At 38.7% G+C, this 23,111-nt stretch overlaps 1 protein-coding gene across 3 annotated transcripts; it reads left to right on the forward strand.

Annotated features, from left to right (window-relative positions):
- Nucleotides 1-16,939, forward strand: LOC149101049 (uncharacterized). 3 transcript variants are annotated; one of them, XM_089276167.1, is made up of 3 exons: nt 1-1,122; nt 5,926-6,012; nt 9,572-16,939. In XM_089276167.1, exons 1-3 carry the CDS (start codon nt 789-791, stop codon nt 14,473-14,475), a joined length of 5,325 nt encoding a protein of 1,774 aa, XP_089132293.1. In that variant the 5' UTR covers nt 1-788; the 3' UTR covers nt 14,476-16,939. The 3 variants fall into 3 exon arrangements, 2 of the variants coding, with proteins under 2 accessions (XP_089132293.1, XP_089132294.1); XM_089276168.1 differs by lacking the exon at nt 1-1,122 and adding an exon at nt 1,284-1,406; XR_016203074.1 differs by lacking the exons at nt 1-1,122; nt 9,572-16,939 and adding an exon at nt 4,890-5,284.
- Nucleotides 16,940-23,111: the final 6,172 nt, after the last annotated feature.

The following is a 23,111-nucleotide window of genomic DNA, read 5'->3' on the forward strand; positions in this document are numbered from 1 at the left end:
GAGCTCCGGCGGCCCAAAGGGCCGCCAAGCGGAGCCCCATACCCATATAGGGAACAAAAGGAAACCCATGAAGGATTTTCTCATGGTTATCATGGCTAGCGGTATTGCTCGTGGGCGCGTACGCACGACGGCGACGACGACGGAGTCGCGCAACATGGCGGACACAAATGGGACACGAAAACGAGGCTTTATTTTTCGCGGGCTTTCTGTGGCTCAACGCGGCTACACGGCATGCTGCGTCAACTTGAAGTCTTTAGGTTAGTTGACACTTGCCGTGTGAAGGTGGAAAGCGGTTGGAAAAATATTTTCTCCTGCAATTTTCGCCGGTTTAAATCTAAAACAGGTTTGACATACATAGCTGTGGTCAGGACCACATTGGTGGCTACGCAGTTATTTAAGTCAAACATCTTTGGAGAGATAACTGAAAGTTAAGTTGAGTGTTTATTTTTAATTTGTTTAGAGCTGCTTGTTGCTCTGTATTGTTGTTTTTGGCATATCTTTAGAAGATCTTTAATTTTGATTACGGTTGCAGTCAAGGTTGCATGATGCCTGGAAGAACTATGAACGAAGAGTAGAAACGGAAGAAGAGAGAAAGAGACCGTGAACGACAAAGGGAAAGGAGACGAAACAGAACTCAAGAGCAGCGCGAAGCAGAGTTGAAACAACGACGAGAAGCGAGAAGCAACAGAACGGAGGAAGAGCGTGAAAGTGAGGTGCAAAGACTGCGAGAACTAAGAAGCAACAGAACGGAAGAAGAGCGTGAAAATGAAGCGCAAAGACTGCGAGAAATGAGAAGCAACAGAACGGAGGAAGAGCGTGAAAGTGAAATGCAAAGACTGCGAGAACTAAGAAGCAACAGAACGGAAGAAGAGCGTGAAACAGACCTACAAAGAAAGCGAGAAATCAGAAACAACAGAACGGAGAAAGAAAGGGAAGCAGAATTACAGAGGCTACGAGGAATAAGAAGGAACAGGAGTGAAGAGGAGAGTGCTCGAGAGAGAGAACGGCATCGGGAAATAAGAAGGAAAAGTACAGAGGAGCGGCGAGAAATAGAGAGGGAACGGCTGCGAGAAATAAGACGAAATTCATGCGTGGAGCAGCAGGAGGCGAGAAGATTTCCAGGTAAAATAATCCTTTAATGTTGCTTGGCAACTCTAGGTAGTGGTTACGTCACACACATTTAATGGCCGCTCGGGCGATCATTACACAAGTTCGAAATGGTTGAAATGGGCATATAGTCAAGCCATAGAAAGTTAATTGGCTGTGAAATAGAAGATGCTTCTGCTACATTGTCCCGGAAGAGGCATTCTGGGCTGTCGATTGTTTGTTTACCGATTGTGGTTTTGGTTTCTGTCCATTTGGTTTCTCGTGGATTTTTCAAGCAATTTCAAGTCTCGGAATTTACGGTACAGCAACCTATATTTTGTTTCGTGGGTTTACTCTCATTTATTTGCGGCTAAATATTCTGTACTATTTCTTATTTGTGTGACTCGCGAACCATTTACCCCAAAGTTTACTTTAAACCAGGATACGGTATATGAAAATAGATGTTTTTAACTGGTTAGCATGTCACACAATCCAGCAATGCAAATCTTTTGTCAGAGCTCAGCACTTACCTTGTCACTTTAAAAGCAGGCATATATACGAAAATTTTTTTAGCATATTTTCTTTCATGCTTTGGCATTTACTCCCCTGAGCGACGTGCTTTACATTTGGGTAGTTACCAAACAATTTATTGGGTCTTTTTTCCTTGGTAGACCATGGTGCTGTAGAAATTAACATTGGAAATCTATCCCCTGTTCCCATTGCAACAGTGGTTACTAATGCAGGTACACATGTCTCTGTACTGTGGCAGCTAAACAGATCGAATCATAGACTACCATTAAAAAATTATCATTAACAGATTACTTTTTCAAATGTTCAATTTTGAGCTGCGGTTGGTTTTAGTTATACCATAGTTTAGCATGCAAAAAAATTCAAAGGAAATCATTTGTTACAGCAAAGGTGAACTAAACAGCATTACTTTCTTGGTTTTTTTGTCATTTTAGCTATGGTTCTGCAGTGAAAAGTAAAATTAGACGACCTTAAATGTGTTATGATATTTATTACAGAAAATTAGAAATGAGATCCGACTGCAGTTAACATATCCTAATAAGGCCAAATTTTGAGCCAATATGTTTTGAGCTCTCGTGAGCAACCACGTCCCATAAGCAGCCACCTAGGGTTGACATTTTGGGTGGTCCCTTACGGGAGGTTCAACTTAATTACAAAAAAAGAGAAAAAAAATTAATTGTAAACAGCTTTTAAACAAATACAGTACCTACAGGGGTACAGCTTGCTTAAAGAGGGATATTATTTGATTTGATTACACCCATTTTTGTATCCCTACCTTAATTTGGGATTTTGGCTAGATATTGTTTGGAATTTTTCAATTAGTTTCCTGGAGGAATTTAAAATACTGTAAATTATATTTTATTTCATAGGTTTACTGCCATTGATTTGCTGCTTAATATTCTGTACTGCTTTTTTTTGTGTGACTCACCAACCACTAAACAACACTAAGCCTCACTTTCTATATGACATTTGAAGCCAGGATATATGAAAATAGATGCCTCTGACTGGTTATAGCGTCATACAATCTAGTTTTGTCAGAGCCCATCACTCACCTTATCACTTTAAAAGTATACATGAACAATGTACAACAAACTTGTTTGAGCATTTTTATGTTTATGCTTTAGACTTACTTCCCTGAGGGATGTGGTTTACAGTTAGAGTGTAATTGCCAATGAATTTTCTTTGTAGAATGTCACGCTCATGACCATGTAGCTGCAGAAAATGACATTGGAAATCAAAATATTGTTCCTATTACAACAGTAGTTACTAATACAGGTACACATGTCATGAATACCGGGACAGCTTAGCAATTTAAGGTTGTCAAACATAGGTTTTGCTTGCACTCTAGAATCTTTTATTGCTTATGTGGCAAAACCTGAGCACATTTAACTAACATGACAGTGATAAAGCGATAAGCTAGTCATATGCCATTCCCTTCTGTGCTATCTTTTTCATAAAAGTCACCATGCATATTTGCAGAATGACTGTTGGCAGGCTTTTCATTGATACCATGATAACCCAATTAAATGTAGCAATCATGCGTGTCCAAAAATTGAGAGTCTATGATTTAGTGGATTTTTTAATGGAAATGTGCTTATTTCCCAAGTTTCTCAAGAAGTACTTGGCCAAATTGCACAAAATATGACAGGAAATAAGTTCAGAAGTATCAGAATGGTGTTAACATGTGTCACAGGGCAGGAAAAAGACTGAAATCCACTTGCCCAGTGGGCTAGAGAATTTCAGTTTTCACTTGCTCTAACTAAAATGCTACTTACCCACATGGTGGCCAGTATGGCAATCAGAGTACTAATGCAAACTAAGTATGCTTGGATTCTTAACTAATCCATGCTTGTAACTCAATGTTTAACTAATTTTGCAGTCTTAAGTTTTGAAATAGCTTCTGACTGGAAATTATCATTTATCAAGCTGACATTTTTAGTCAGACTCACAAGACTGCTGGGGCTAATTTCACTTGCCCACCGGGCCACTGAACTTCTATTTTCACTTGCCCAAGAACAAAATTTACTTGCTCTGAGCAACCAGACTTTTTTTTTTGTTCCAAGGTTTCACCATAGAATTGACCCTGTTACATAAGAGTAATACTAGCAGATAAAGAACTTTCTAGTTTGGAAAAGAGTATAATCATAGGTCTGTATGATCACTAAAGGATTACATGTTTTTTTTTTAATTTTTAAGTTTGATAGTTGGCATGCATGTAAATTGAATTTTACCACAATTGCTACTAATCTCGTAATCTGATTGGTTAATTTGCCATTGTTGATAAGAGTCCAGACAGCCCTGCTCACATCTGTGTCACAAAATGCCTTGGACTCACTCGGCTGCACCTTGTGAGTCCACAACATTTTGACGACTGCGATGATGCGTATCATTGTTGATAAGAGTACAGACCACGCTAAACCACATGCGCTTTGTAAAATGTGATCATTTGTTACAACAAAGGTGAACAAAATAAATGTTTTAATCATTACAAAGTAATACTACATAAAGCAGTTCTCTTAACCCAGTAATTCTCTCTGGGAGGGGATACTTCATTTTATTTCACCTATTTCCCAATCCCTAAATTTGGGATTTTGACCAAAAATTATTGGGAATTTTTCAAGCAATTTCCCGGAATATACAACTGCAAATTATATTTCATTTTGTTGGTTGACTCTCATCTATTTGATGCTAAATACTCTGTACTGTTTCTTTTTTTGTGTGACTCACCAACAACTTTTTATTTATCTTATTACAATTTATGGCATACAAAAACAGAAGCTAAGGATGAAATGCAAAATAGTCGAAGACCCCCTGTTAAAAGAGATCACCAAATTATGGTACTAAAATGATCTAAACAACATTAAGCCTTAATTCCTATATTTATATACGAAATGGGTGATTCCAGAAAATATCCATACCTATACCACGAAGGCTTTTAACGTTGATAAATTTCTTGTCAGATTAATCGTTTGCCATAGAATTGTAGAATTGTAATTGTATTTCATTTTATTTTATCTATTTACTTTTTCTTTCTAATATTTATTTCTCTCGAAGGTATTAGCTAACAAGCTACTCTAAATTCGAGGTTAAATTAAAAAAAAAAATAAATAAAAAATAAGAGCCCGCCCGCTATATTTGTTTACAATGAGCCAGAGAACCCAATGCGATGGGAACTGATCTAGTGAATATCATTCATATGCCATCTGACGGGTTGCAGAAAAAATAAGAAATTTACGGGGAAATTTCATATGGAAACCACACTGGATTATGCGGAAATTTTATCAAATAATACGGTTAAAAAGCCCAGGTTAAAAAGTCTTTCCTGAGTACCAAACAACAGTGAAAGGAAAAGCACTTCGAAGTCTTACCCACAATTTGAGCCCTTCAATAAAATAAACTTACTAAACATCATGCCCACCAGCTTTGACATATGCTTGATATGTTTCTAGTATTTGTTGACAGGTATTTCTTCATTTAACACAGGTTTTCGGTAGAATTTTGCGTGAAGAAATTCGTTGTGGCGTTCGCGGTAATTGCGTAACTTAGTAACCAGGCATTATTTTGGTTGGAACGCCTGGAGGTTAAAGTTCGTCATGAACGAAGTGGCGTGCTTTGGGGAAAAACTACTTCAGAATAATCAATCTCTTCGGAATTTGTACTTGTGGGGATGGTAAGCAGCTGATTTATTGCTATATGAAACAATGTTTCTATTTTATACGGAAAAAAGCTCAGAATATGCGGAGGATGCAAAATTGCGACTGAAGAGGAAGATTTTTTGTCGCCCAACATTTAGTGAAAAATGCGTGCGATCGTATCAGATGAAATTTCCAGCCCTGTAGACAGTTGTTTGCCTGAATATTATGAGAAAAAAAATTCTTGGACAATGTCGAAGTATAAAATCTCCTGCGTTGGAAGTAGTGGAGAGGTTCGCAATTCAGATGGCTGAAATACATGTGAAAAGTGGAAATCTGGGGGAAAAAAGGGGGTGTGGGTTACTGAACGATTTTGGAATTCGGAGGGCAATTGGGGGAAGAGCATTCTGTAATTTTCGAAGGGAGTGTAGGGTTAAAATGTTCATGCTGCCCATGGTAGGGTATGGGTATTTTGTATAATCACCCATTAGATGTCTTAGATGTCACTCAATAGATGTCTAACGTATTGTCGCAGCTCATTACTCAACTCATCACTTTAAAAGCATACCCCAAACTTTTCTGAGCACTTTTACTTTTATTCTTTAGTATTTACCCTTCTGACGGCAAATTACAGTTTGGTAATTAGCAATGAATTTAGTGGATCTTTCTCTCTTTGTAGAATGCCATGTTCATGACCATGCTGTAGCAGAAAATAGCATTGGAAATCTAAACCTTAGTCCCATTGCAACAGCGGTTACTAATACAGGTACACATGTCATGTATAGTGTGGTAGCTAAGTAATTTAAGGTGGAAAAACACAGTTTTTGCTAATGCATTCTGCAATCTTCTATTGCTTATGCAACAAAGTCTGAGGACAAAACAAACATGACAATGTCAGAGGGATAAGCTCTTATTGTTGATTTGTTTGTTGATTTGTGCCATTTCCAAATGTGCTTTTATGTAAAATGCCATTCATGATGCATAGATCAGTGGTTTTGCAGGTTTGTCGTTGTTACCGTGAGAAGCCAAGTATCCCAAAACTGAAAATTTATGTAGTTGTTCTTTTCTCATAAATGTTCCATTTTCTCGAGAAATACACAGGAAATCACTTCAGAAGTCAAACAAGTGGGTCATCACAAACAAAAAAAGATATCACATGAAACTGTAAAAATTGCTCTGAATGTTTGATAAAGAATTGCTATAATCTGCTAATCTAGAAGATTATCAGGGTGTTGTGAACATGTGAGCATTGGTCCAAGGTTTAATCATAGCATTGATGGCATTGCTTAGGAGTAATATTTGCAGATAAATAAATTGGTGATAAACTTTCGAGTTTGGAAAAAAGTAGAATCATAGGTCTATATGAAAAAAAATTGATCAGTAAAAGATTACATGCTTTTTCTAATTTTCAAGTTTGACAGTTGGCATGTATGAAAATTGAATTGCAATCATTTGTTTCAACAAAGGTGAAACAAAAAAATTTTTATTACAAACTAAAATTACTTTAAAAACATTGTGGCCATATCAGAATCTACAGAAAACAGTTCTTTGAGCCCTATAATTCAATGATTCATCACTTCCTAAAATTCAAAACTAAAGAGCCACCAAAGTTTTTATCCTCATCAGGCATAAGAGGACTGGTATATTTATATCTTTTTACACTTTTACAGCTCAATAGCCTGCTTCATTTGGAAACCAGAACATTTTGAATCTCACAGTTATGGAGGTGTATGACACAAGGCTATGATCGAGTTTGTTGAAAAATATATACGTATCACATGATTTTGAACATTTTTAGAAGTTAGAGCATTAGGAAAAGTGCTTATATAAATGCTTGTTTGTTCGGGACTGATAACAGTCTCTGATCTAGGATTTCACTTAAGGGGGACATCCTGTCCCAGTCAACAATTTTCTAGGGGACATTCCAGTTTTTTGGGGGACACACTGTTTTTTGTGTCGCAACCACTTGAATTTTTCAAACCAGGTAGATTGAAAGTTTCTCCTTGCTGCTTTGGCTTTTGGTTCGACAAAAGGTTCATGTTCATCAGTATCACTCAATTTATCTTCGTCAACGTTATCGATTCTGCTGGTTTCCGTTTGGGGTCTGTGTTTTTCTCTTTTTTTTGTCTTGAACAAAGAATAATATTCTTTTCTGCTTTGACATGACAATAATATAGCAGAATGACAAAGAAAACAACCGGAATAACACATCACGTTTCATCAATCAAGCGTGAAAAATAATGGGTTTGCAAAGAGCACATGCATTTTTATAAATTGACCCTCCTGTAAGTATCATTCTACTTGTTCCCAGGAATCTCATCTCAGCCTCTTTTAGCCATTTTTATTTGTTTGTGTCATAAACATTCTTAAAACGCACACTGTTTTATATTGTCAATTCTATGAAACTTTAAATCACACAAAGTTTACAAAAAACTTAGGAAACAAAGGAAAATTACAAGTCAGTAGCTGCAGATGTTTGCTGCACAAAAATGACCCACGTGACGAACATTTGGGGAACATCTTTTGTCGAACTGCGGCAATCCTGCAATGGCGTGCTCTAGATCAGACACTGGATAATCAGTCGCTTAGATAGCCAAAGCAAGTTCCAAATGTTTACACTATTTTTCAAACGTCACATTGGTGTACTAGGGATGTACACCAACATGGTGTTTTCATATTTGGCCCTGTAAATTTCTGCGAATCATTTCAACAAATATCTTAAGTTTAGGGAAATGCACAGGCCTAAAACTTGGAGAAGTGTCTTACGTAGTTATCTTCTAGAACACTTTCTTAGCTTTTTCCACTGGATGGTTTTCCTTTTTTTTTTTATTGTGTGACACTGAAAACGATCTATAATTCTCTAAAAATTAAAAACACCATGTGTACGAGTCATTTACAGGTATCATTGCAGCAGACTGTAATTATTTATACATGACTGTGCGATACCTGCCAACATTTCATTAACTACATGTACTATACTTTACATGGTTCGGCTTGATTGATTTGATTTCACCTATTTTCTGATTGGTATGTTTGGGATTTTGACCAAAAACAGTTTCAAAATTTTAATTGTCCTTGGTATGCGCAAGGTCCCCCCTCTCCAGCTTAACTTCAATAGGTGCATTAGAGATTTTCATTTTTCTACAGCTTCTGTTAAGTACTCTTTTGTTGGGGGTTGGGATTTAGTGGTTCTCTCAGTCAGTTGACATAGATTTTAATTTATACAAATCTGTACATGAAGTCAATAGATACTCATTGTTGTAGGGTATATAGTGGAACCTCAATTTAACAAAGTCACTGGGGACCGGCCAAATTTGTTTGTTAAATCGAGGGTTCGTTATATCGTAAACCTCAATATAACGAATTTGAGGGGAAACGACCAAAATGTTCATTATATCGAGGTCATAGTTAATGATTGATTTGTAACAGAGGCGACTTCTCTCATGCAATTCAATGCAATTTTCGTCACCCAGAAGTGCTGCATTTTGAGATGCAATTCATTAAGCATGGTGGCTTTCAGCATCAATTATTTTCACTTTTGAGCAGATGCACAGCTTTTACAAAAAGAACGACTCTTTCGGGGTGGGAATTTAAAAGTGTTGCAACGTAGAGGTTATACAGAAAATTGTCTATGTGAACAAGGAACCAGTTTTTTGTTTTGTTATGTTGCACTACCCAACATTTCCGGATTTCAAAGAAGACAGCGCAGAGGTTAATTGATGTTGAAATACTATAGTATCAATGTCGATGACATGTAATAAGCTGTTGACTGAAAGTTTGCTGTTTCTTTACCATAAGGATTACAAGGATTTGTTGACTGTTGATCTGTCCAAGTAGATTTTATGTTTGGGCTTCCAGATTATGTTCGTTATATCGAAGAATTTGTTATATTGAGGTTTGTTATATTGAGGTTCTATTCCATACATTTTACTGTAACTTTGGCCAGGACATAGAATATCGTTTGTTATATCGAGGACTTCGTTAAATCGAGGTTCGTTAAATCGAGGTTACACTGTACAACTTTTTTTTTTTTTAAATCAACCAACAACTAAAATTTATTGAAAGGCAAAGAATTGACATAGATGATAGTACACATGGTATATTAAAATCAGTTGAAATTATTATTCATAGCGCAATAGTACATACTATTTTAACAAAAGCACCTGTATTCAAATGCATTGAGGGGTTGAAAATGAAACCTTGCCAGAGCACAAATATGTGAATTACCTTCCCCTTATTTTCCCCTTTCTTAATTACAAGCTTAAAGATAGTGCAGTTCACAGCATATCCTGAAGCTCTTATATAGTAATCATTAATTTTACCAGATGTTGAAAGGGCAAATCCTGCTATAGAAGACGTTTTGGAAGCAGGTAACTTATTGGAAACACAACAGGCTGTTCCTGAAATGGATAACCATGGCCACTTAGAGGATAGTCGTCTAATTGACAGAGCAAGAGCAGTAGGAGTAGTCTATGAGTTTGCACATCCTGGTGTAGATGAAACAGACGATGACAGAAGGAAAAGAGAGCAGCGAAATCAAAGGAGAGTAACAGATGAAGAGAGAAGGCTGCGTGAAGTTGTCGGAGATCTACCACCACCTCCACCAGCAGAGTCAAGTCAGTTGGAGGACAATGCATATTTTGCAATACGAAAGTTTGAGGTGGAGCAGATGACATATATGTTCAGTTGTTGTGAAGTTTGCAATGAACGGAGATTGGAAGGCAAATGCACAAGGAACATGTGTGCTCGCTGCAGGAGAGATAAGAAGGTGCCAAAAGTTTGGTCAGAGGAAAACAACATGAATCCAATGTCTGTCCCTGAGGAACTGTCTGAAATGTCAGATGCTGAGCAAATGTTGATAGCTAGATTGGCACCCACTGTACATGTGCACATGTTAAAGCATGAAGGTATTGCTTCTAGGGGCCACTGCATTGCTTTCCCTCAAGCAGTGCAAGAACCAGCCACTATCCTGCCTCGTCTGCCAGCAGAAGTGGACATCATACGTGTGAGAAGGCAAGGGAAAGGTGACACCCATAAAGATTTCAGGGTTAGAAGACATCGGGTTGAAGGTGGTCTCCGTTGGCTGAAAGAGAATAATCCTGCCTATGCTGACATAGTCATTGCTGATGCTCGCCTGCAGAATTTACCAGCTGATGGTGAGTTGCCCAATTTGAGAACAGTTGAGTTTTCTGAAACAGCAGAACACATAGACGACCAAGGTCCTGCCCCACAGCAGTTGGATGCAGGTGAAACAGATGGTTCCGATGACTCGACAGTCTCTGGGGTTATTCTTCCTGAGCCAGGAGTAAATGTGCAAGCACAGGTAGAAGCAGCCATAAATGAAGTTGTATCTGAACCTCAGGAAGCTGAAACAGAAGGGGTCCAACGAGGTAGAGAACAACCAGTGATCCCATGGCCAAGCACTGACACAACCCCGGCCTCTGAGTTTACGACTCCATATTTTTTTACAATGGCTTTCCCCTGCTTGTTCCCATATGGAAAAGGTGATTTTCATATCAATCGTCCAATAACGTGTCCCACACTCCATGATTGGGCAGAGCACCTGCTGTGGTATCAGGACGGGAGGTTTGCTAGACACAAAGTATGGAAGTTCGTTGTTCACAACATGATCATGAGGAAGCGTGCCTTAGAACAGAGTAGATACTTTGTTGATCAGCAACTAGGAGACCCCCAGTTAACAGTTGCAGACCTACAGGAACGGCTAGCAAGGGGTGATACTTCATTCAGCAACAAGCTGTTGTATTTTGGAGCAAATTTGCGTGGCACTGCTCAGTATTGGCATCAAAGAAGGAGAGAGCTTCGAGCCTTGGTTGAATTCATGGTGAATGACAAGAAAGGGTTGCCTTCATTTTTCATGACTGGAAGTTGTGCCAAGTTTTACTTTCCTCCACTCAGAAGACTACTTGAACAGTACATTTTGCAGACCACAGGGGAAGAAGTTAATCTTGCTGAAGATAGCAATACCCGCTACAAGGCTGTGCAAGAGAATACCCATGTCGTGGTAAACTATTTTGACCTGTGTACTCAGTCGTACCATGACAAGATTCTAAAGCCCGTGTTTGGTGTCTCCGACTATTGGTACCGGTATGAATTTGCCAAGTCCCGAGGTCAAATCCACTGGCACCAACTCAGCTGGAGAGAGGACAGACAGCCACACCAGCTGTTGTATCAAGCTCGCGGAGATGAGCACGATGAAGATGAGTGTGCTGCCATACTTAACCAGTGGGCTGATGAAAACCTAGCCATGACAGCATTACACCCAGCTGGTAGTGATGAAGAGGGAAAGCCCCGGAAGGATCACTGGCCTCTTCCCGAGGGCTCAGCTGACCCTATACCAAATGATCAAGATCCCCTGGTAAAGATGCTAATGGATATAGCATCAACTCAAGATGCGATCCTAGAGGATCATTTGCTTTTGGTGAACCGAGTTGGGTTGCACAGTTGTTCTGATTACTGTGTGAGGACACCTCGTCATCCTGAGCAAGGATTGCAGCCTAACGAGAGGGTGTGCCGCATGGAATTTGGAAGCGAGTTTCACCCGGGGAAGAAACTGCACAGGGAGCCAGAAATTGTTAATGATCACAATGGAGCCCCTCGCCTTGAGATGCCACGTGACCACCCACGTGTGATTCAGCATTCCTCTTATCAATTGCAGTCCTGGAGAGCAAATGGGGATGTAAGCTTGATTCTGTCAAATTCATCCCCAGACAATCCCAGCACAGATGACATCATAGCTATAATCGACTATGTGTGTGGTTATGCATGCAAAGACAGCGAACCCACCGGCGCTATTGCTGACCTCTTTGAGGACATGGTTAATGCTGTTGATGCTGCTGATGCCGACCAAGTAACTGGGAAGTCAATTTGTGCCAAGATGCTGATAAAGACGGTGGGAAGACGAGATATCAGTGGGCCTGAGGCATCATTTGAGCTGAGTGGATTAGCACTTTGGCGTTGTAGCCGTCAGTTTAAGTATTTGTCAATGACAGGGTCAAGGCGCCTTGAACGTGATGGTGACACTGTGACACGCAGCACCCCTTTGGATAAGTACCTTGCAAGACCGCAAGAACAGCATTGCTCCTGGTACCAGTTTGCGTCTAAGGATGGCAAGGTTCCAGTTGTAAGTGGGGGTGCTACCCATGCAACATGGCCATTGAATGAGGACTACTGCAGATCTATGCTCCTCTTGCACTGGCCAAACTGGTTTGAAGTCCAAGAAGTAGAAGGAGATGCTGGATCTTGGATTGATCGTTTCAAGGAGTTTCTGGCAACTAACGAGTGCCCGACATTTGTGAAGGCGCAAGTCTCTAAGGCAAAGCATTATGCAGAGCGTCCGCAAGAACCAGTATTTGAAGACAATGTGGATGATGATGCTGTTGAAGAAGAACAACAGCCTGACTGGGTTGATGTCTATGCAGGTCAGGATCAGAGATATGACGGTGTAGAGAAGGACTTTGATTACAATGATGGTGGAGAGCAGTATGACTGGAGCAGTATTTCAATCAATCTTCCTGAGGGTAAAGACCCAAAGAAATGGCTTGAAGATACCATCAAGCAAGTTGAAGAACAGGAAACTGTGGGGCTTGAATTACCAGATGTGTCCCCATTGACCTTAAATGACAATCAAAGAGCTCTAGTCATTCTAGTGTTGCACACACTCTACAAGTTTGTCGAGAACGAGCTTGATTATCATCCTTTGCGACTTGTTGTCTCTGGAACTGCAGGAACAGGAAAATCGTATGTTATCAAGTGCCTTCAGAAGCTAGTGCGGCAATTGTTTGGAAAGAATGATGCAGTGCAGGTCATAACCCCAACTGGGAATTCTACCTATCTTGTTCAAGGTAGTACTGCTCACAGCTTTTTAGGAATCCCAACTGGTGGTAGATCTTGTAATGAGCTAACTGTACCTTCAGGTCCTGTGTTAGAGAAAATTCAGAACAGGTGTGAAAATCTGAAAGTTCTGATTGGCGACGAGCGATCAATGTTTGGTCGAACCACACTGGGCTGGATGGAACAGCATACACGATATGCAGTTAACAGAGGAGCCAACGCGGACAAGCTTTGGGGAGCCATTCCTGTAGTAGTGCTTATGGGAGATGATGTACAGTTACCGCCTGTGTGTGACACTCCAGTGTACATCGACCATAGCCGTAGTGCACCATCTAACCATGGTCGGTTGGTGTGGACAAGTTTTGACAGTGCCTTGGAGCTAACTCAGATTGTGAGGCAAACTGAATCTGAAGAGCAGCTGAGAGATGTACTCATGTCTATGAGAACATACTCTACAACACCCCAGCAAGTGCGGTGGCTACAAAAGTTCCAGTGGCATAATCTGCGCACAAGCCATGGTCAAGAACTTCTTCGTAGGATGGATGAGCAAGGGCTGTATGTCTTCCCAACACATCGTTTGGAATGGGAATGCAATAAAGCTAAGCTGCTAGAGTGCAACCGAGAGCCAGACCATCCAGTAGCAAGGATCAAGGCAGTTGACAATGGCAGGCATGCACAAAAGGCTGACAGCAATAAGGCAGGTGGTTTACTGCCACTACTGTATCTTTGCCGTGAAAGCAAGGTGATGCTGACGGTTAACCTGAAGGCTACATGGGGCTTGTTCAATGGAGCAGTGGGCACAGTAGTGGATATTGTCTACAATGCTGGTTCCAGACCAACGGATGACCCTGCACCGTTACCGGATGTGGTGTTTGTATGGTTTCCAGGATATAAGGGTCCACCCTACATGGATGAAGACCCCACACTTGTGCCAATTGTACCTGTAAGTCGGTGCACTGACTGTCTATGTCGTTGCAAGCGTGTCCAGGTTCCGTTAAGACTGTCATGGGGAACCACAATCCACAAGTGTCAAGGAATGACTGTAGGCACAGGAGAGGCATTCAGGTATATTGTCATTCACCCTGGAAAACACGACTTTGAAGCTAAGAATCCAGGAGCCCTGTTCGTAGCACTGTCAAGAGCAAAATCAGCAGGTGGAGAAGGCATGGATCCTGACTTTGCCTTTCATGAAGATGTCCTACTCAATGATGATAGATTGAGGCCTGTGAACACTCCCACTACTCGAGCTAGAGCTGTGGAAATGGAAAGGCTGCATGTCTTAGCCACTCAGTGTCAGGAAAGAGAGATGTTAACACCAGCGTATCGAGATGGAATCTTTCTCAGACTGGTGGAGTGGGCACAGTCTCAAAGCCATTGAGGTATTTCTCAACTAGTCCACTGCATTTTGAGCAAAATGCACAAAGGTATGATGGTACAATGCTATGCAAAACTGTTGTTATTATGTTTGAGCACATCACTGCTTCAGTGGCTTAACTATCTTACAACCAGTTTGTGTAGCTGTGGGTCTGTGAATGGTCACATATAATAATTATTAAGAAGGAATTGTACTGCTATTCAACATGTCTACGTGCAATTAAGCTGGGTCTATGTGACCATCCATGTCAATTAAAAATTATAAAATCTCCTTCAGTCACTGCATACAGTAGGAGTCATTTGTTTTGTTTTTTAACCCACCATACTTTAGCCAGAAAAGAGCTAGGCTTTGTTGCTACTTTAAGCAACTTTTGTATGTTTGATTTGATTGACTTGTTTTCCGAACCAGTTCATATTTAATGGTAGAGTGTTGCCTATAATAGAGTCAAAGGATAAAAAAAATAGGAAGTTTAAATATTTGGATATAAATACCAAAAGCAAAATTGGGAAAATGGGTTTCTTTGCAACATTTGTAAAAGGAACTGAAAACAACTGCTAAGATGATGATCTGGCAAACATTCTGTTGCTAGACCCAATTCATAGCTGTAAACTTCATTGTTTTCTTTGCAACAGGTTTATTCTTTGTTGTAGTTGTGCATAAAAATCATTTATCATTTTTCAATTTAGACATGCTGAGTGGGAAGCTCTGTTTTTACATTCCATTTGTTTTTAGTTTGTGTTACGGAGATGCCCATAAACATAATGTGCCTTTTGACGGTAGAGTTAAAAACCTTGATTTTGAGGTTTGTCACTGCCAATTACGTCGTTTGAAATAAAAATTAATGGCAGTGAGTAGCACTGAGCAGGTAGGCTGTGTAATGAACATACCCATGTTTTATATTTCACAGCTACAGTATTAAGAAAATAAGAAAGGGTATATTCAGGCCTAGAGTTTTGGCAGATGCCAGCCAGCTCCCTTTGATATTCTGCAGCAGAATTATGAAAGCCACTGCAGTGAACTGTAGGCATAATATTATTATGTGCTTCAACATTCATGCACTCTGGTGACTGAGACTGAGCAGATGGCAGCTAGCAAAGAGGTGGCCCTGGATGCTGGGTAAACCATCACCATAAAATTCACAAAATACATACATGTAATGATATCAGTTATTTTTTACTTAAGTTTCTAATCGCATGGTTATTACTTATGTACAAAAAGGAAACTAATTAAAACACATTTCTATCATTGTCATAATTTTCATCTAAACGAGAAAATTCATTACATAAATTGGTCATCGTCATTAAGCAATATAGCTTTTTAAATTAGTAAAGTATATATTGGCCTTAAGGCTGAATGATAAGTGTGTATTTTGTGAATTCTTATGGAATGATGTTGAGAGAATTTACCAGACAGCATGGGCCACTGGTACTGTTTTACCAGCTCAGCTGTCCTTTTGACATGTATTGAGCAGATGGTCATACACTTGAGATTGATGCCAGCTCTGTGTTATACTGAGCAGATGGCTAAACCTGAGGCAGATGCCAGCTCCCTTGTGTAAGGTTGTCCTGTGGTGTAAATGGGGTTCTATTGTTTACAGTAAATAAATGATTTTTATTCCTAATTGCTTTATACATATAATTGGCAAAATATGAACAGACTAATTCATACATGTACAAAATGAAGTCATTGACTAAAATATATAGTAATGTCTACTTTTTAGCATCAGCTAGTTAATGGCTAGAGCTGAACAACTACTCCATTTACACCCTGTTAGAGCAGATGGCAGCCTCCAGTACGTTGCTATGCAGATGCCAGCTCTGAGTTCTGAGCAAGTGTGAGCTAAAAATTATAATATCTTTGAAAATGCTGGGGATCCTTAACATTCAGAAAAAGAGAAGGTAGTTTTTCAATAATATTTTCTTTTGCAAAATGCCAGCTTCATAATACATTGGAAAATTGCTCAGATCTTTAATGTACAAATCATTTACACTGTGTCAATAGTACATTATATGGTCCACTTGAATGTTTGATGGTGACAGAACATACATGTAATAATTGCTGAATTTTATTGAATGGCAACATATAAGTAATACATGGAAAGCAAGAAAAAAACCTAAGAACAATATATCGATTTCTAAAGAGTATGTACAGCTTTAGTTTATATACATACTAAAATGTAAATCATATTTTACTTAAATTCTAAAATGCAACTGTTCTCACTAAGTGGAGCCTGGAAGCCACTCTTTATAAACATTTTTAAAAAGTGACGTGCAAGTAAACTAGCTGAGTAAGAAAAAAACAGTAGTTACAACATTTTTTTTTATCAGAAGCCCCTAGAGTTTATCGTAATGTAGGTTTCATTATATTTGTTTAGAATGTTTACAAGCTTTATAAATGGAATGCCAGAAATAATTTTTGTAAACACAAAAAGCATCCAACACCTTCAAATTTAAATGAAAAATCAAAATATTTTCACTTTTGATAGGTTTGATTAACAGTTAACTGGATATGGTTATTGTATATTTTAGATATACATGTACTGTATTGGATACTGCAATTAAGATAATAGATTATTTAAACAATAGACAGTTTCTGTCGAGAAACTATCAGGTGATAGTTGCCCCACTAAAATTTGATGTTCTTAAAATAAACATTTGCCTCAGAATTCAAGTGAAGCTTGTTTCAATTTAGGGATTAACACTGAAAAACCTCTTCGGGGAGTGTTAGTAAATGCCCGGCAACAATGAGTGATGGTGGTGCCTTCATGAAACCCCCGCCTGTTAGAGCGGCTAATACACAGCGAGGTCTAGGATAAGACCTTAAAAAATGCTGTGGGGGACCGGGAACCCTCAGTTTTATTTAAAAGAGAAAACACATTAATTTTATTAAGGCACATTAAGGCAATCCTTACAAAATCAAACTTACATTGTACAAATCAGAATAAAATAAATACTCTTCATTTGAACTTTGATTAAAAGCACATCAACTTGATACAATTATTTTATCCACTCAAAAACTCTGCAAGCTTCCTGTTGTTTTCCTAATTACTAATAATTTCCTGCCACTTAAATTAAACTGCTTTTTTTTTTCTTTGGTGTGACCCTTATTTCAAAATTAAAAAACAGCGTTCTTTTCATCCGTGACAATTTTATTTTACTTGTTATTGTTTTTTGCGAGTTTTACATTTTAACCATATATTCACAGGTTACACAAAACCACTACTGTAATTCGTTGAATATACTTTGTAGTTAATTATTGTTTTACCTTGATTCTCATGACTCTCGATTCATGGATAATGCATTGGAGCATGAAGAATATTTCATGGCGTCATTGATGTACTTTGAAATATGATAGTTTCACAGGGCTCGAAATTGCCACCGGTACAGTCTCCAATGCGACTACATGAAACATTTCATGGCAGCCAAAAAGTCTGATTTAGTTTTCATGTAGCAACCACATTTTTTCTGTTCATGATCAGTAATGTTTACATGTATTTTCTCAGACATTGTATCCTTCCCATTGTACATGCTGGTCCTAGATTAACCCTATTGAGCCATCTTGTCATAAATCTCTGTTTACATGCATGGACATACATACCGGTGAGTAACTTGGCATGTGCAGTTTAATTTTGGGTGCAAAAATTTCCATCAAGTAAAGCTGTGAGTTTCACAGTCAATGCAGTAAATGGAAGAAAGTAGAGACGACCAGGCTAATTTTTCTCCTGGCAGTGACCTTTCAGCAAGCAGGCAAGACAGCAGTAGCAACAGAAAAACGAACCACAACAGGCCATTTTCCAAAATTTATTAGAACAGGGGCTGGAAGGGATTTAGCAAGAACTGAAAAGGCCACTAATTGGACTGTGGAAACTTTCAAAGGTAAACATTTCTGTTGTTGGTTTTTGTTACATTTGTTGAACCATCCAAAAAGAAGTTAATATTATAAAATCAACCAACCAATCAGAGACAGAAACTCTACAAAAAAAAACTTTTGTAATCTATCTCTGACTTTGTTTCAAGTGGAACCATGATCCCTCTAGAAAAAGGCGGTAGTGAGTCCTGGGACTCACTCAGCCAGCAGCTATATGTAGGAGGCCCAGACACAAGAGTGTGAGTCCCAGAACCATAAACACAAGTCTTGTTACCTTGTGGACAGATAGCATGGAGAGATACACAAGTTGACCATTAATTTTGGTGTTCTTGGAGACTGGCCAGTCAAAAGAGCATTGATAGTATTTTGAAAAGTTTTGCACTGGGACTCCAACTTGCTGATTTTGTTGTTACTCTTCTTAGCTTTTGTACAGGTTTTACAGTACATCAAATTGCCATCTTTATTGTTTCCCAGCGACAAAAATTTCTTACTCGTGGCTTGAAAAATTTTCATCTGGAAACCATTCAAAGACAGAAAAGAGGACTTGAGATTTATTTGTTTAACAGTACTAAAGCAAACCGCATGCTCTGATTGGTTAAGTTGTTGTCTACTATTTGCCCTTGGGTATACGCTGCTGACTTGTGTGATGATGTGATGTAGCTTAGTAAAGGCACTCCCTTTGCTGCAGTTTGTCAATGTTATGCTATAAAACAAATGGTAAATTCCACAACTGTACACTATTGAGTTATGGATGCACTTCGGAAGTTTGCTAAGCACTCAAGAAGCTGGAGTTGCATGTGGTTATCGCCTCATGTGACTTTTATGCTTCTTTTGTGCCTAGCAACCTACCGTGTGCATCCATCATTTAACAAATTGACATCAGTTTTTTTGTGTCCTCTTATTGATGATAAATTATGTCACAACATTGTCAAAGCGGATGTGAAACCACGAGGTGCAGGTGAGTGGTTCCACAGTAAACTTTGACAATGTTATGACAAAATTTATCATCAATAAGGGGACAGATGCATAAAAAACTGACTTCAATTTGTTTTTTACAATAACAAGACCCCAAAATGGTTAAATGCCAGCAATAACTGAGGGGAAAAGACGCTGTAAACTTGCCATAAACAAAGATAAGTGAATTTTAGTCAAAGTGACTTGAACATTGTCAATAGGTTTTCTGGCTTTTTGATTGGCTACATAACAGTTCGACCGCTGCAAGTTGAACTTGAAAGCTGATGATTGATGGTAAAAATGAGCCAATCAGCGTGCGAGGAATTCAACAGTTATTGTAAGACTGACAATAGTGTATGCTATGGAGTCCACCATTTGTTAATTTTATTCAATAACAATTTCGGCTTGATGTGTTTAAAAGTAAATGTGTGCCCAACTGTTGCACTAGTATCAAGACTTTGATTATGAAAAACAATAAACCATTTTAATTTACAGTTGTCTGCTGAGTGATCTGGCCTTTGAATGACGGTGAGGTTGGAAGTGACATTGTTTTGATAGACCTCACTGCTCTTGTTGTGTAAATCAAGTTGTTCTAATGCTAACTAGGTGCATTTACGTGACAAAAGCAGACAGGTCTGTATCAAAGCAGGGTCACCTCCAGCCTTGCTGCCACTCAAATGCCAGGTCACCTGGCAGAGAACTGTAAAATAGTCTATTGAAGTGCTGCATATCAAAAAAAAGCCCTGAGTGACTCTTGATCTCATATTGAACTCTCCTTTTTCATGGAAGGAAGCGAAATGGAATCTGCATGGAGAATCTTGCAGTCCATCTGATGTCACTTGGGGGTCTGTTTCCATGCACTGTCAATTATTTTGGAAATGTGTGCCAATTCCTGTTATAAAATATGCTTGTAAGATGACCCACCCCCTATGGGTAGCTAAAAACTGAATGACCCACGCCTTACCAAGAGTTAAAAACTAAACAACAACAACAACAACAAACAACAAACAACAAAAACCTTTATTAACCTGTCTGGGGTATTTAGCATTGCTGCTAATTGGGGACACACAAAAAAGAAATTATGAATGTAAAAAATAAATAAGTATATAGTAAAAAAGTTAATAAGTAAATATGAAAGTCAGGTCAGGATAAACATCAGGATAAAGACTCTTCCCCTCTCCCTTCCCCCACACTCCTCTCCAATAATTTTTGACCAGTCACCAAGCAATTAGTGTAATAATGGCTAGGTGAATAAGGGGCGGTAAGTCACTGTTTTCTGAAAAATAGCATTGCAAAATGTTATATATATATTTTTTCTTTTTGCGGAGGTGGCTCTGATGACATTGCAGGCTTACTATTTGGCCAATCTCAGTTTTGCAGTCCAAAAATTTGAAAACTCTCTTCTCATATTGCCAACTAAAAGGATGAAATGATCAATTAGGGGGTGACTTTCTATTGGGACTTTTTTTGTTCCTAGCCCATTTAATGCTATTGAAAGTTCTCGAGATTCTAGTGGTTTTTTGTTGGTGCCGAGCAATTACCATCATGGTAACTGCTATCATGCATCAACACACTTAAAGTATTAGTGGACAAAGCAGTAAATAGATGTACACTATTCCCTAATGATCTTAACCAGTTTTCTGAATAAATTTTATCAGACATTTCCACCAAAAATGTTAAAACCTCGTATTTACTGCAAGCAGTTCATCTGACAATGTGTAGTTTATATTTACATCCCCCTGTTACCACATAACTTGACCTAAGACATTTATCCACAAGTCATCATTTATATGCCCCAAATAATTTTAGGGTGCGTTCCTTTGGTGTGGTCTGGATAATGATCAGGGTCAGTAATACCAGATCTGTCTCGATCATGGTGTATCAATGGAACCAATGAATCCACTCTGGTCATGCATTCATCCATTCCTTTGATGTACCATGATCCAGACAGATATTGGATCACTGATCCTAATACTGGTCACCCCTAAGGAACACACCTTGGAAAAATTGATTATCCTTCATAGTTAAAGACCAACAGGAACGAAAAGGCCCGTTTGCCATAGGCGTTGAATTTAAAACGAGGTTTAACCTTTTACCCCCTAAGGCGAATGGCAGTTTTTCCTAAATCAGCAAATAGAGACACTCTACCTGTGTACAATAAACCATTTGAAAGCCACTGTTCAGCTTACAATGTATTTAAGAACTGACATCAGCAGTTATGAAAGAGGTAGTCATTTTGAGAGAATTTGTTTTAAAATGTAAAACTGAAAAGCTTCCAACATGTATCAGTTCTGAAATATCATAGGTATGCCCCTGAACTATAGCTTATTTAGCACATCTTAGTTCATAGCTTGATCTGAAACAAGTCTTGCACTCCATGTGCATCTCAAAAAAGAAACTGGTATATTATGGGGGTTGTCAACCATGCCTTAGATAGGAGGGGGTGACAATATATCACGCTGTGTGCCGAATGGCAATCTTAGGGAGTAAAGGGTTTCAATCAACTAAATGAACTAAATGAATGTACACGTAACAAAGAAAAAAAATTAGAAGCTAAAAAAATTTTAGGGAAACATTTGTTGTTTTACCGTAGCCACCACGGTGCCCACCATGATGCCCACCATGGCCACGATGGCGGTGGCGGTCACCCCGACCACCACGCCCACCACGCCAGAAATGGGCCATCTCTGAGGGGCACTCCCGGTAGGAGTGCCCCCATCCACTGCATGTAAAGCATTTCACTGAAAAAAAGAAAATGACATTTATTAAGGCAAAATTTATTATTTTCTGCACATGCTACAAGCTCATTCCCAGGGTCTCTCATCTTACCACCCCCTGGAGTGAGCAAAGAGTGCGGCAGTAAGATGAGAAACCCTGAGAACTAGGTTGCACATGCTACTGGTTTCAATTTGTCAAACCAGTTGGGCTGATGTTTCCTTTGTTTCAAATTCTGACAAATTCGATGAAGACAGCAGGACAAATACAAATTAAAGCTAAGAGGTTTTAAGACGGATTCTGCTAAATTAGTTCGAGCAATGAGTGCAAAACTTATCTACTAAAACTTTACTCATAGCATGGTAACTTTGAGAATACTATTTAAAGCAACCCACTTTAGTTCATTTCTCCAAGTGACCCCAGTATTAAATTCTCAAGCATTCTCGAGATAGTGTCAAACATCATAAGAATGCTTAAAGCATGTGTTTTTGTGTTTTTAACTAACGCGAAACATCTGTTTTTATTGAAATATGGATAACTTTAAGTCCAATTTTCTCTCGCGGGGTCAGCTTGAGAGCTTAAGTCTCGATAAGCTCTTCTTAACTGTATTCAAAATATTACCTCGCCATGAGGTTTTGTTTGGTAACTTAATTTTTGCCATTATTGCTCGAATGTTGTGCAGAAATCATCTTAATACCTGTATTTATTGTAGTCAGTTTATTATCATTGGGGGTCCATCATAATATTACTGTGGAAACAAATTAAGGTAAACGTCATTAAAAAAATTTTAAAAGTGGTGTCAACAAAACAAAGTTCAATGCTAATGTACTCATATCGTTCTCATTATTATGTGAATTATTAAAGAGAAAAAAACAATTGGCAATTATTTTTTAAGATTTTTCCTAGACTCAGAATGTTATAAAATATCTATCTGCAAGGCAATTTCATTAACTGCTAAAAAGCTTTTTCGAGAGCAATATTTTAGCTTAAGTATACTAGAAATAGTCTAGCTTTGCATATATTTCAAAACTGGGCTATGGTAACTCCCATTTAAAAAACTCTTGTACATCCATTTGCAAATATTGATATAGTCAATTGAGTGT

This window comes from Orbicella faveolata, unplaced genomic scaffold (genome assembly GCF_042242905.1).
Source record: "Orbicella faveolata isolate gen_17 unplaced genomic scaffold, um_ofav_v1 contig_4, whole genome shotgun sequence".
NCBI lineage: Eukaryota > Metazoa > Cnidaria > Anthozoa > Scleractinia > Merulinidae > Orbicella > Orbicella faveolata.